Source organism: Oncorhynchus nerka, linkage group LG15 (assembly GCF_034236695.1).
Source record: "Oncorhynchus nerka isolate Pitt River linkage group LG15, Oner_Uvic_2.0, whole genome shotgun sequence".
NCBI lineage: Eukaryota > Metazoa > Chordata > Actinopteri > Salmoniformes > Salmonidae > Oncorhynchus > Oncorhynchus nerka.
Genome location: NC_088410.1, coordinates 3,983,570 through 3,997,647, shown reverse-complemented (window position 1 = coordinate 3,997,647; position 14,078 = coordinate 3,983,570). Strand labels below are relative to the sequence as shown.

The 14,078-nt window shown below is 40.4% G+C and overlaps 1 protein-coding gene across 1 annotated transcript; it reads right to left on the bottom strand.

Moving 5' to 3' along the window:
- Positions 1–2,158: 2,158 nt before the first annotated feature.
- Positions 2,159–11,381, bottom strand: LOC135559966 (zinc finger protein 501-like). Its single transcript, XM_065000870.1, has 2 exons — positions 10,782–11,381; positions 2,159–4,364 (listed from the first exon to the last, which is right to left on the bottom strand). Exons 1-2 carry the CDS (start codon positions 11,149–11,151, stop codon positions 3,316–3,318), a joined length of 1,419 nt encoding a protein of 472 aa, XP_064856942.1. The 5' UTR covers positions 11,152–11,381; the 3' UTR covers positions 2,159–3,315.
- Between the last annotated feature and the right edge of the window lie 2,697 nt (positions 11,382–14,078).

Here is a 14,078-nt window from a genome sequence, read left to right as displayed (position 1 = left end):
ACTACTCCTACGTGGTGTAACAATACATCATGTATATAATGAACAGACTAGGTCTATACTGCTCCTACGTGGTGTAACAATACATCATGTATATAATGAACAGACTAGGTCTATACTACTCCTACGTGGTGTAACAATACATCATGTATATAATGAACAGACTAGGTCTATACTGCTCCTACGTGGTGTAACAATACATCATGTATATAATGAACAGACTAGGTCTATACTGTCCTACGTGGTGTAACAATACATCATGTATATAATGAACAGACTAGGTCTATACTACTGTAACAATACATCATGTATATAATGAACAGACTAGGTCCTACGTGGTGTAACAATACATCATGTATATAATGAACAGACTAGGTCTATACTGCTAACAATACATCTGTGGTGTAACAATACATCATGTATATAATGAACAGATAATGAACAGTCTATACTGCTCCTACATGGTGTAACAATACATCATGTATATAATGAACAGACTAGGTCTATACTGTCATGGTGTAACAATACATCATGTATATAATGAACAGACTAGGTCTATACTACTCCTACGTGGTGTAACAATACATCATGTATATAATGAACAGACTAGGTCTATACTGCTCCTACATGGTGTAACAATACATCATGTATATAATGAACAGACTAGGTCTATACTACTCCTACGTGGTGTAACAATACATCATGTAGTGTATATAATGAACAGACAGACTAGGTCTATTCTGCTCCTACATGGTGTAACAATACATCATGTAGATGTATATAATGAACAGACTAGGTCTATACTGCTCCTACATGGTGTAACAATACATCATGTAGATGTATATAATGAACAGACTAGGTCTATACTGCTCCTACGTGGTGTAACAATACATCATGTATATAATGAACAGACTAGGTCTATACTGCTCCTACATGGTGTAACAATACATCATGTATATAATGAACAGACAGGTCTATACTGCTCCTACATGGTGTAACAATACATCATGTAGATGTATATAATGAACAGACTAGGTCTATTCTGCTCCTACATGGTGTAACAATACATCATGTAGATGTATATAATAATGAACAGACTAGGTCTATACTGCTCCTACATGGTGTAACAATACATCATGTAGATGTATATAATGAACAGACTAGGTCTATACTGCTCCTACATGGTGTAACAATACATCATGTATATGTATATAATGAACAGACTAGGTCTATACTGCTCCTACATGGTGTAACAATACATCATGTAGATGTATATAATGAACAGACTAGGTCTATACTGCTCCTACATGGTGTAACAATACATCATGTAGATGTATATAATGAACAGACTAGGTCTATACTGCTCCTACATGGTGTAACAATACATCATGTAGATGTATATAATGAACAGACTAGGTCTATACTGCTCCTACATGGTGTAACAATACATCATGTAGATGTATATAATGAACAGACTAGGTCTATACTGCTCCTACATGGTGTAACAATACATCATGTAGATGTATATAATGAACAGACTAGGTCTATACTGCTCCTACATGGTGTAACAATACATCATGTAGATGTATATAATGAACAGACTAGGTCTATACTGCTCCTACATGGTGTAACAATACATCATGTAGATGTAGATCTTCTGAAACTCGTCAGTATATTCTTGTTCTGAGAAATGAAGGCTATTCCATGCGAGAATTTGCCAAGAAACTGAAGATCTTGTACAACGCTGTGTACTACTCCTTTCACAGAACAGCACAAACTGGCTCTAACCAGAATAGAAAGAGGAGAGGGAGGCCCCGGTGCACAACTGAGCAAGAGGACAAGTACATTAGTGTCTAGTTTTGAGAAACAGACGCCTCACAAGTCCTCGACTGGCAGCTTCATTAAATAGTACCTGCAAAACACCAGTTTCAATGTCAACAGTGAAGAGACGACTCTGGGATTCTGGCCTTCTAGGCAGAGTTCCTCTTTCCAGTGTCTGTGTTCTTTTGCCCATCTTAATCTTTTATTTTTATTGGCCAGTCTGAGATATGGCTTTTTTCTTTGCAACTCAAATGTTGCACATTTCAGACATGGATCCAATGCAATGCGCTTTTCAGGGAAAAAAAGGTAATAATGCGCTTCACAGGGAAAACTAATAAACTCGATGAAAATAAAAACTTTAATATGTACTACACAACAAACATAAGACGATTAAAACTATAGAATAACAAACTGAAAGACTAATGAGCATCCTAAGGAAATTACATTGATTAAAATAGTAAGAATAGGATGTAATATCCAACCAGAAATATAAGCTTGTTTTACTACATTCTTTGTAAACAATATAATTGTACCCAAAAAATTGTCAAGTTAGTTGAAAATGTTACATGTAAAATATGAAATATCAAAAACAAATGTTCCCCCCTTTGTTAATATGTATTGGCAATAATTAACATAGTGAGGAATGGAATAATAAAAAAATGTATATTTTGTCAGGCTGAATGTTTGAAATATGAGGTGATTTGAGACATGCTTCTTCAGTTGTGGAATAAAGACAGTTAGAATGTTGTCAAAACATACTGTGTGTAAACACTGGAGTGATATGACGGTCAATAAAATTGTTCATAGAGGGTATATAGGCTATAGGCTGCAAGTACGTTGAAATTAAGTTGTTTTCAAATCGCTGAGCACAAGCACCCGAAGAAGACGGTCTTTTCAACTTTCACTTTCAACCAAAACAGACCATGATGGATGTCGGGTCTTCTTTTCAACGTCTTTTTAACAACATTTTTGCTATTGTAAATAGTTCTTTGTTCTGAACTGACTTGCCTAGTTAAATAAAGGTTACATTACTACAATGTTAAAAACATTGTACATTGTGATATTAATTCAAATACTCATGTGATTTTAAAACATTCTACATTGTGACATCATTAGAACACTCCTACTACAATGTTAAAACATTCTACATTGTGACATCATTAGAACACTCCTACTACAATGTTAAAACATTCTACATTGTGACATCATTAGAACACTCCTACTACAATGTTAAAACATTCTACATTGTGACATCATTAGAACACTCCTACTACAATGTTAAAACATTCTACATTGTGACATCATTAAAATACTCCTACTACAATGTTAAAACATTCTACATTATGACATCATTAGAACACTCCTACTACAATGTTAAAACATTCTACATTGTGACATCATTTCATTGATATCATGAAACATCTCCTTCATAAATGTATTTTCTGATGTTTAATCAGAGATCTTTTATCAGAGTATCTCTTCCCACATTGATCACAGCTATGAGATTTCTCTCCTGTGTGTTCTCTGGTGTGTAGTCAGATGGCTAGATGAAGTAAAACTCTTCCCACATTGATCACAGCTATAAGGTTTCTCTCCAGTGTGTATTCTCAGGTGTGCTACCAGGTTGCCTGCATGAGCAAAACACTTTCCACATTGATTACAGCTATATGGTTTCTCGCCTGTGTGTGTTCTCTGGTGAATAGTCAGATTGCTGGATGTAACAAAACTCTTCCCACATTGATTACAGCTATAAGGTTTCTCTCCTGTGTGTGTTCTCTGGTGAATAGTCAGAATGCTAGATGTAGTAAAACTCTTCCCACATTGATCACAGCCATGAGGTTTCTCTCCTGTGTGTGTTCTCTGGTGAATAGTCAGATTGCTAGATGTAGTAAAACTCTTACCACATTGATCACAGCTATGAGGTTTCTCTCCAGTGTGAATTCTCTGGTGTGATTGTAATGTATATAATTTGGAAAATGTATTCCCACATTGATCACAGCTATAAGGTTTCTCTCCTGTGTGTGTTCTCTGGTGAATAGTTAGATGACTAGATGTTGTAAAACTCTTCCCACATTGATCACAGCTATGGGGTTTCTCTCCAGTGTGAATTCTCTGGTGTGATTGTAATGTATATAGTTTTGAAAAGGTCTTCCCACAGTCAGAGCAGCTATAAGGTTTCTTTCCTGTGTGTATTCTCTGGTGTGTTTTCAGGCTGCTTGGAGCATTAAAACTCTTCCCACATTGATCACAGCTATTACGTTTCTCTCCTGTATGGATTCTCTGATGTCTTTTGAGCTCTGCTGAAGAGGTGAATCTCTTCCAACAGTCAGAGCAGCAGTGAGATGTCTCTTCTGTGTGAAATCTCTGGTGCACTTTCAGTGAACTTGATATTGAGTAACTCTTCCCACGGTCAGAGCAGTGGAGAGATTTCTTCCCTGTGGGTTTCCGCTTGAGATGTTCTGATGTGGAGAGATTCTTGTCTGCCTCGTCAGCTTCATGATGTTGTTGAGGCTCCCCAGAGGATCCACGATGGTCACGTCTCTCTCCTGTGTGAACAACAAGTCAAACAGATGGTTGAAAAGGCCCACAACAGCAGAAATCCATTGCTTATTTTTAGCTAAAAAGGTGATGCCCATGATGTGGTACAACAATTTAAGTTCTTAATGATGTTAAAATGCTTTTGCAAACTTATTTGACAATCAGTGAACAACAGTCACATTTTGTCTTGTTTTTTGTTCACTTTAGTTGTAAAGTTGATGATTCTAGAATGTCTATATGGGCCCTTTTCTTTGTTTGCTCAAATTTGCCACACGAGGATGATGTGCATGCAATTTAGTTGCAGAAACTTCTCCCCGCTGAAGAAGAAACCACTAGTTATGGATGTAGAGATATGGTATATCTACGTTGGTGAGTGACGATTGTAGTTTTCCACAATGTATTCTGAATATTACAGCTCACTATCATCGCAGATCAGGAGTTATATTACCACACATTATCAGATCAAGATCAGGATGCTACTGAAGGAAACTCACATTAAGTTCTGTGTCTATTCACTAATTCACCACCGTGGGGGAAAACTCAGGGGAGTTCTCATAGGCTGACAGCAAAAATAGCCTCCATTTACAGGTTGAATATGAGTGCATTTCACACTACTTTTGGATTCAATTGTAATGCTAGTTTCTCCCGTTTATACTTAAAAAAAAAAAAAAACATTTTAATCAATTTTAGAATAAGGCAAATGTGGAAAAAAGTCAAGGGGGTCTGAATACTTTCCGAAGGTCCTGTACACCGAATGAAAACATTGCTCTTTCTATGACATACACTGACCAGGTGGATCCAGGTGAATCAGAGAAGGGTGAAAGGTTAAGAGTTGACCCAGGGTGAGCTGCACACAGTGGACTTCCTACTAGGGCACACCGCCTCAGTGGACTTCCTACTAGGGCACACCGCCTCAGTGGACTTCCTACTAGGGCACACCGCCTCAGTGGACTTCCTACTAGGGCACACCGCCTCAGTGGACTTCCTACTAGGGCACACCGCCTCAGTGGACTTCCTACTAGGGCACACCGCCTCAGTGGACTTCCTACTAGGGCACACCGCCTCAGTGGACTTCCTACTAGGGCACACCGCCTCAGTGGACTTCCTACTAGGGCACACCGCCTCAGTGGACTTCCTACTAGGGCACACCGCCTCAGTGGACTTCCCACTAGGGCACACCGCCTCAGTGGACTTCCCACTAGGGCACACCGCCTCAGTGGACTTCCCACTAGGGCACACCGCCTCAGTGGACTTCCCACTAGGGCACACCGCCTCAGTGGACTTCCCACTAGGGCACACCGCCTCAGTGGACTTCCCACTAGGGCACACCGCCTCAGTGGACTTCCTACTAGGGCACACCGCCTCAGTGGACTTCCTACTAGGGCACACCGCCTCAGTGGACTTCCTACTAGGGCACACCGCCTCAGTGGACTTCCTACTAGGGCACACCGCCTCAGTGGACTTCCTACTAGGGCACACCGCCTCAGTGGACTTCCTACTAGGGCACACCGCCTCAGTGGACTTCCTACTAGGGCACACCGCCTCAGTGGACTTCCTACTAGGGCACACCGCCTCAGTGGACTTCCTACTAGGGCACACTCAGTGGACTTCCTACTAGGGCACACCGCCTCAGTGGACTTCCTACTAGGGCACACCGCCTCAGTAATAGGGCACACCGCCTCAGTGGACTTCCTACTAGGGCACACCGCCTCAGTGGACTTCCTACTAGGGCACACCGCCTCAGTGGACTTCCTACTAGGGCACACCGCCTCAGTGGACTTCCTACTAGGGCACACCGCCTCAGTGCTTTCAAGGGTTTTTCTTTTTTTTTCTACATTGTAGAATAATAGTGAAGACATCAAAACTATGAAATAACACATATGGAATCATGTAGTAACCAAAAACAATGAAACAAATCAAAATATGAATATTTGAGATTCTTGAAAGTATTTCAATAATGCAAATGTCAAAGCATTATAATTAACAGGTCTTGTTAAAAGTTCATTTGTTTAATGTCTTTCCTTCTTAAAGCTTTTGAGACAATCAGTTGATGTTGTGACAAGGTAGGGTTGGTATACCGGACACAGCCCTATTTGGTAAAAGACCAAGTCCATATTATGGCAAGAACAGCTCAAATAAGCAAAGAGAAAATACTGTCCATCCTTACTCTAAGACGAGAAGGTCAGTCAATCCGGAAAATGTCAAGTTTCTTCAAGTACAGTCGCAAAAAAACCATCAAGCGCTATTATAAAATTGTCTCTCATGAGGACCGCCACAGGAATGGAAGACCCAGAGTTACCTCTGCCGCAGAGGATAAGTTCATTAGAGTTACCAGCCTCAGAAATTGCAGCCCAAATAAATGCTTCAGAGTTCAAATAACAGACACATCTCAACATCAACTGTTCAGAAGAGTGTGTGAATCAGGCCTTCATGGTCAAATTGCTGCAAAGAAACCACTACTAAGGGACACCAATAAAGAAACTTGCTTGGGCCAAGAAACACGAGCAATGAACATTAGACCGGTGGAAATCTGTATTTTGGTCTGATGAGTCCAAATTTGACATTTTTGGTTCCAACCGCCGTGTCTTTGTGAGACGCAGAGTAGGTGAACGGATGACCTCCACATGTCTGGTTCTCACTGTGAAGCATGGAGGAGGAGGTGTGATGGTGTGGGGGTGCTTTGCTGGTGACTCTGTCTGGGATTTATTTAGAATTCAAGGCACACTTAACCAGCATGACTACCACAGCATTCTGCAGCGATACACCATCTCATCTGGTTTGCACTTAGACTATCATTTGTTATTCAACAGGACAATGACCTAACACACCTCCAGGCTTGGTAAGGGCTATTTGACCAAGAAGGAGAGTGATGGAGTACTGCATCAGATGGCCTCCACAATCACCCAACCTCAACCCAATTGAGACGGTTTGGGATGAGTTGGACGGCAGAGTGAAGGAAAAGCAGCCAACAAGTGCTCAGCATATGTGGGGAACTCCTTAAAGACTGTTGGAAAAGCATTCCAGGTAAAGCTACAGTTAGTTTCGAAATGGGTGGCAAGAAATAAGTTAGACATAAATGTTTAAAATACTAAAAGCATTGTATTCACTAAACCCTAAACCTCAACTAAATCTTGTATCTTGTAATGAATAATGTGGAAATTGAGCAAGTTGAGGTGACTAAACTGCTTGGAGTTTATCCTGAATTGTAAACTGTCATGGTCAAAACATGTTGATACAACAGTAGCTAAGATGGGGAGAAGTCTGTCTATAATAAAGTGTTTCTCTCCAAGCCCTCGTTACCAATACATGTTGCTCAGTGTAGTTCAATGTCCAGGCCTATTTTAACTGTTAAAACGCTGACTACATCATATGAAAAGTGTAACTTTATGACTACAACTACTGTTCCCTGAAGGAGGGAAACGAGGAATATACTATTAAATCTGCACCTGGCTGGAAGTCTCGCCTTCCACAGGCGAGAATATAGTATTTCTATATTTCTATATAGTATTTATAGAATAGTATTTCAATTGAAATACTGCTCTCCACCGAGCCCAGGAAAGGGAGGTGCCAAGAAGATGTTATTCCTCATTTCCCCTCCTTCAGGGAACAGTAGTTATAGTCCTAACATTCGACGTTCCGTTAGCCAAACTTTAACCCCTGTAAGTCTAAGCCGTTGGGGGGAGGGGCTAAACTGACATGGAATTGTTTTAAGATGGTAGTCTAAGCCGTTGAGGGGGGGGGCTAAACTGACATGGAATTGTTTTAAGATGGTAATGATAAAATTGATAAAATTTACTATGATATTATTTATTATGATAAAATGTACTACGATATTATTTATTATGATAAAATGTACTATGGATTACTTAGGTTACTTATATTTAAGCAAATTTGCATCAATCGACTAATGGGTTAATGATATGATCATGCTCTCTTTAGCCGATGTCAGGAAGACCTTTAAACAGGTCAACATTCACAAGGCCGCAGGGCCAGACGGATTACCGGGATGCGTGTACTCATAGCATGCGCGGACCAACTGGCAAGTGTCTTCACTGACATTTTCAACCTCTCCCTGACCCAGTCTATAATACCAACATGACAGACAACTATAGTCCCTGTGCCCAAGAACGCCAAGGTAACCGGTCTAAATGATTACCACCCCAAAGCGTCACATCCGTAGCCATGAAGTGCTTTGAAAGGCTGGTCATGGCTCACATCAACACCATCATCCCAGAAACCCTGGACTCACTCCAGTTCGCATACCGCCCCAACAGATCCACAGATGACGCAATCTCTATTGCGCTCCACATTGCCCTCTCCCACCTGGACAAGAGGAACACCTACGTGAGAATGCTGTTCATTGACTACAGCTCAGCGTTCAACACCATAGTGCCCTCAAAACTCATCACTAAGCTGGGACTGAACTCCATCTGCAACTGGATCCTGGACATCCTGACAGACTGCCCCCAGGTGGTGAGGGTTGGCAACAACACATCCACCACACTGACCCTCAACACAGACCCCTCAGGGGTCGTGCTTATCATGGACTACAGGAAACGGAGGGCCAAACATGCCCACGTTCACATTGACTTGGCTGTAGTCGAGCCGGCCGAGAGCTTCAAGTTCCTCTGTGTTCACATCACTGACCAATTATGGTCCAAACACACCAACACAGTCGTGAAGAGGGCATGACAACGCCTCTTCAAATTCAGGAGCATGAAAAGATTTGGCATGGGGCCCTCAGATCTCAAAAAGTTATACAGCGGCACCATTGAGAGCATCTTGACTGGCTGCTACACCGCCTGGTTTGAGAGTATCTTGACTGGCTGCATCACCGCCTGGTTTGGCAACTGCTTGGCATCTGACAGCAAGGTGCTATAGAGTGTGGTGCGTACTGCTAAGCACACCACTGGAGCCAAACTCCCACTCAGGGCCTCTATACCAGGCGGTGTCAGAGGAAGGCACTAAATATTGTCAGCCACCAGCCATCCTAGACTGTTCTCTCTAGGTCCAAAAGGCTCCTTAACATTCCACTTCACAATAACAGCACTTACAGTGGACCAGGGGAAGCTCTAGCAGGGCAGAAATTTTACAAACTGACTTGTTGGAAAGGTGGCATCCTATGACGGTGCTACGTTTTAAAGTCACTGAGCTCTTCAGTACGGGCTATTCTACTGCCAATGTTTGTCTATGGAGATTGCATGGCGGTGTGCTCAATTTTATACACCTGTCAGCAACGGGTGTGGCTGAAATAGCTGAATCCACTAATTTGAAGCGGTGAACACATTTGGATATGTAGTGTACTTGCAACTGCTCGACAAAATAAATATTTAAAAAATCTCGACAAACAGCCTACTGACAAAACAATCGACCAGTCGACTAGTGTCAGTCCCCCCAAAAAATGAGGGGGGGGGTTGGCTGAATATTATACAATGACTTATCAACAGCTCTAACAATTTGACCTCCACAGGAAAACCAACACTGGCAGTTATAGAAAGACCCATATAATATATCACCATTGGTTCCTGAAGAATAGAGCTTATAAACGACTCATGTTTCAACTGTCTCACCCCATCAGAAACCAATATATACGCCTGTATGACGCCACTGTTTGTAAACAAACACTGTATAGCTTCAAAAGTAGGTTAAAACTCTCATTATGACCTCATGAATGAATTCTAGAATATACTATATATTCTAGAAACCTGGTTAAACTATCATTATGACATCATGGGTGGCCAGTCCTTGTACTCATAGTGTGGTGAATTCAGAGGGTAGCCCTGAGCGGGACTCAAACCTGGGTCCAGTGACCGTCAAGCCAACAACTTATAACTGTTACGCCAAGATGTCTGAACTTCTTGACGAGGTCGCTAGGTGTTGGGTTAAGGTTTCCACAATATCGTTCTCTATGAATTTGAGAGTGGTTACACTTCTCCTTCCCCCATCCCTCAGCTGTTAACCAAGTCTCTGGGCAGCCATTTTGTTGCTGTTTAAAAACCCCACACAACCCAGCAATCTGCAGTTCAAACAATAACAAATCTGTCATTCCACCACTATTTTGGTAATAAGATGATTATGGGGCTGGAGAAATGTAACTACTCTCAAATTCATAGACAGACCTATGGATGCAAGGACTGACCATCCATGATATCAACATTATAGTTGTAACCATGTTGAGGCTATTCAGTGTTGATTTACATTGTTTCTAAACATTGGAGTAAAAAAAGCTTATTTGGGGTTCTGATGGGTACAACAGTTGAACTAAGCTCATGAGGCATGTGTTATATTCTTTAAGAATCAATGGCTATAAATAAATAATTTAAAAGTCACAATATGGATGTAGCATTTGCAGATTTCCCCTTTAACACCAAACATCAGTTCAACAACTGCAGAGTTTGTGCCTCTGTTTATAAGACAGTACTTACTAGTGTTAATCAGGGAACGGTTTCTCAAAACCATCTTACAGCTAAGTTCATCATTAGAACCATTGGATGCCTTAAGATGCGTTTGGGAAACCGGGCCCAGATATTCAGTTTCCTCCGCCTTTTTCGACGTGTCAGTCATCTCCTCTTTATCTTCCTCCTCTTCTTTTACTGTAACCTCCTCCTCTTTCACTCTGAACGCATCTTCCTCTTCTTTCACTGAAACGTCTTTCTCTTCTTCTTTCACGGTAACAGCCTCACCCTCTACTTGTTTTTGTATTGTAACAGCCTCCTCTTCCTCTTTCATGAGACCCTCTTCCTCCGTCCAGCAGACCTCTTCTTTATCAGGAGGAGAGTAGTTTAGTGAACTCATTGTCGGAGATGTTAGCTAGCTCTGCTAATGCTTACTTAACCAGCCAGCTAGATGACCAATAATAACAACGCCGTAAATATTAAATCTGATAACTAACTAGACGACAGAAGTGTGTTTAAAACCCAGTGGCTAATATACACTAAAGCGTCTAAAGCGGTTTATTGGTTAATCTATTTTGTCTAGCAAGCTACCGAGGTGTCTGACTAACTGTTGCTGCTGTTGAAAGAAGTGTTCCGTCCACTACATTATACGTCACACCAGCAGACCGCCATCTGCTGACTGGAGGGGGTAACGCAGTTGAGAGAAATTAATATTTTATTTTCAGAAAAAAAAGTTAAACAGTAGGAAGTTTTTACTCACCAATGTAGCAACACAGTGTAGTTTTAAAGACTTTATAATGTAGTTGTAGTCACGACCTGATTACCTATATGGCGGTGCACAATTCGGCGTCGTCTGGGTTTGGCCGGAGTAGACCGTCATTGTAAATAAGAAGTTGTTCTTAAAACTGACTTGCCTGGTTAAATAAAAGGTTAAACAAATATATTTAAAAAATAATAATAATAACACTGCTAACTGCTACACTAAATGTTCAGTGAATGTGAGTCTATTTAAATGGTTTATTCATAATTAGCTTTCCTTTTTCACACAGCCTGTCTGCCTGCTCTGGCCGGAGTAGACCGTCATTGTAACCCAGCCAGTTGAAAACTCCAAAAAAGAAGACCGCTCTGAGCCGTCCGCATGGTCCTAAAGCACACCTCTGCCCGTTTTTGTATCACATCGCAATGATAGCACCTGCCTTTCAGAGAGCAGCATTTCTTTATCAACTGGAAGCAATGAGCCCAATCAGTCCTCCATGACAAACAAAATCATAAACGACAGAGTAGGCTCATAAGTGTTTTAGGGTTATGCTCAGGTTAAACAAATGTATAGTTCAAAAGTCTTATTCCTGAAGACTGTAAAATATGACAGAAAATGTTATCTTTTAGGCCTAAAGTTATAACGGGGCGTTAGGGTAGCCTAGTGGTTAGAGCGTTGGACTAGTAACCGGAAGGAATCGTTTTATTATCTGTAGTAGAAGGCGATGGTTTAGAAGAAGCATAAATAAAATTCATAGTTAAACAAAACATCCATTTATGTCTATATCTAACATTATCCTGCAATAGATGTTACAATTGGTAATATTATGTCTGTCTTCTTCTGATGCCTCTTAAGCAGGTTGATGTTTATTGTCATGAGTCTCGTCCTGTCGGCAGAACTGACAGATTTCCGCTAGACGCACCAGCTGGAGTCAAAATGTGCGATATTGTAAAAATGCATGAAAAAACAAATTTAATGTTAGGGTTAGCAGTATGGTTAATGTTAGGGTTATTTAAGGTTAGGTTTAGGCATTAGGGTTAGCAGTATGTTTAAGTTAGGTTTAGGCATTAGGGTTAGCAGTGTGGTTAAGGTTAGGGTTATTTAAGGTTAGGTTTAGGCATTAGGGTTAGCAGTGTGGTTAAGGTTAGTGGTATTTAAGGTAAGGATTAGGCATTAGGGTTAGCAGTAAGGTTAATGGTATTTAAGGTTAGGTTTAGGCATTAGGGTTAGCAGCATGGTTAAGGTTAGGGGTATTTAAGGTAAGGATTAGGCATTAGGGTTAGCAGTATGGTTAAGGTTAGGGTTAACAGTGTGGTTAAGGTTAGGGGTATTTAAGGTAAGGTCTAGGCATTAGGGTTAGCAGTGTGGTTAAGGTTAGTGGTATTTAAGGTTAGGTTTAGGCATTAGGGTTAGCAGCATGGTTAAGGTTAGGGGTATTTAAGGTAAGGTTTAGGCATTAGGGTTAGCAGTATGGTTAAGGTTAGGCATTAGGGTTAGCAGTATGGTTAAGGTAATTTAATGTTAGGGTTAGCAGTATGGTTAAGGTAATTTAATGTTAGGGTTAGCAGTGTGGTTAAGGTTAGGGGTATTTAAGGTAAGGTTAGGCATTAGGGTTAGCAGTATGGTTAAGGTTAGGGGTATTTAAGGTGAGGTTAGCCATTAGGGTTAGCAGTATGGTTAAGGTAATTTAATGTTAGGGTTAGCAGTATGGTTAAGGTAATTTAATGTTAGGGTTAGCAGTATGGTTAAGGTAATTTAATGTTAGGGTTAGCAGTATGTTTAAGGTAATTTAATGTTAGGGTTAGCAGTATGTTTAAGGTAATTTAATGTTAGGGTTAGCAGTATGGTTAAGGTAATTTAATGTTAGGGTTAGCAGTATGGTTAAGGTAATTTAATGTTAGGGTTAGCAGTATGTTTAAGGTAATTTAATGTTAGGGTTAGCAGTATGGTTAAGGTAATTTAATGTTAGGGATAGCAGTATGGTTATGGCCAGGTTAGGGTATTTAAGGTGAGGTTAGCCAGCTACCTTAGGGTTAGCAGTATGGTTAAGGTAATTTAATGTTAGGGTTAGCAGTATGTTTAAGGTAATTTAATGTTAGGTTAGCAGATCAGTATGTTTAAGGTAATTTAATGTTAGGGTTAGCAGTATGTTTAAGGTAATTTAATGTTAGGGTTAGCAGTATGGTTAAGGTTAGGGTTATTTAAGGTAAGGTTAGGCATTAGGGTTAGCAGTATGGTTAAGGTAATTTAATGTTAGGGTTAGCAGTGTGGTTAAGGTAATTTAATGTTAGGGTTAGCAGTATGTTTAAGGTAATTTAATGTTAGGGTTAGCAGTATGTTTAAGGTAATTTAATGTTAGGGTTAGCAGTGTGGTTAAGGTTAGGCATTAGGGTTAGCAGTATGGTTAAGGTAATTTAATGTTAGGGTTAGCAGTATGGTTAAGGTAATTTAATGTTAGGGTTAGCAGTATGTTTAAGGTAATTTAATGTTAGGGTTAGCAGTATGTTTAAGGTAATTTAATGTTAGGGTTAGCAGTATGTTTAAGGTAATTTAATGTTAGGGTTAGCAGT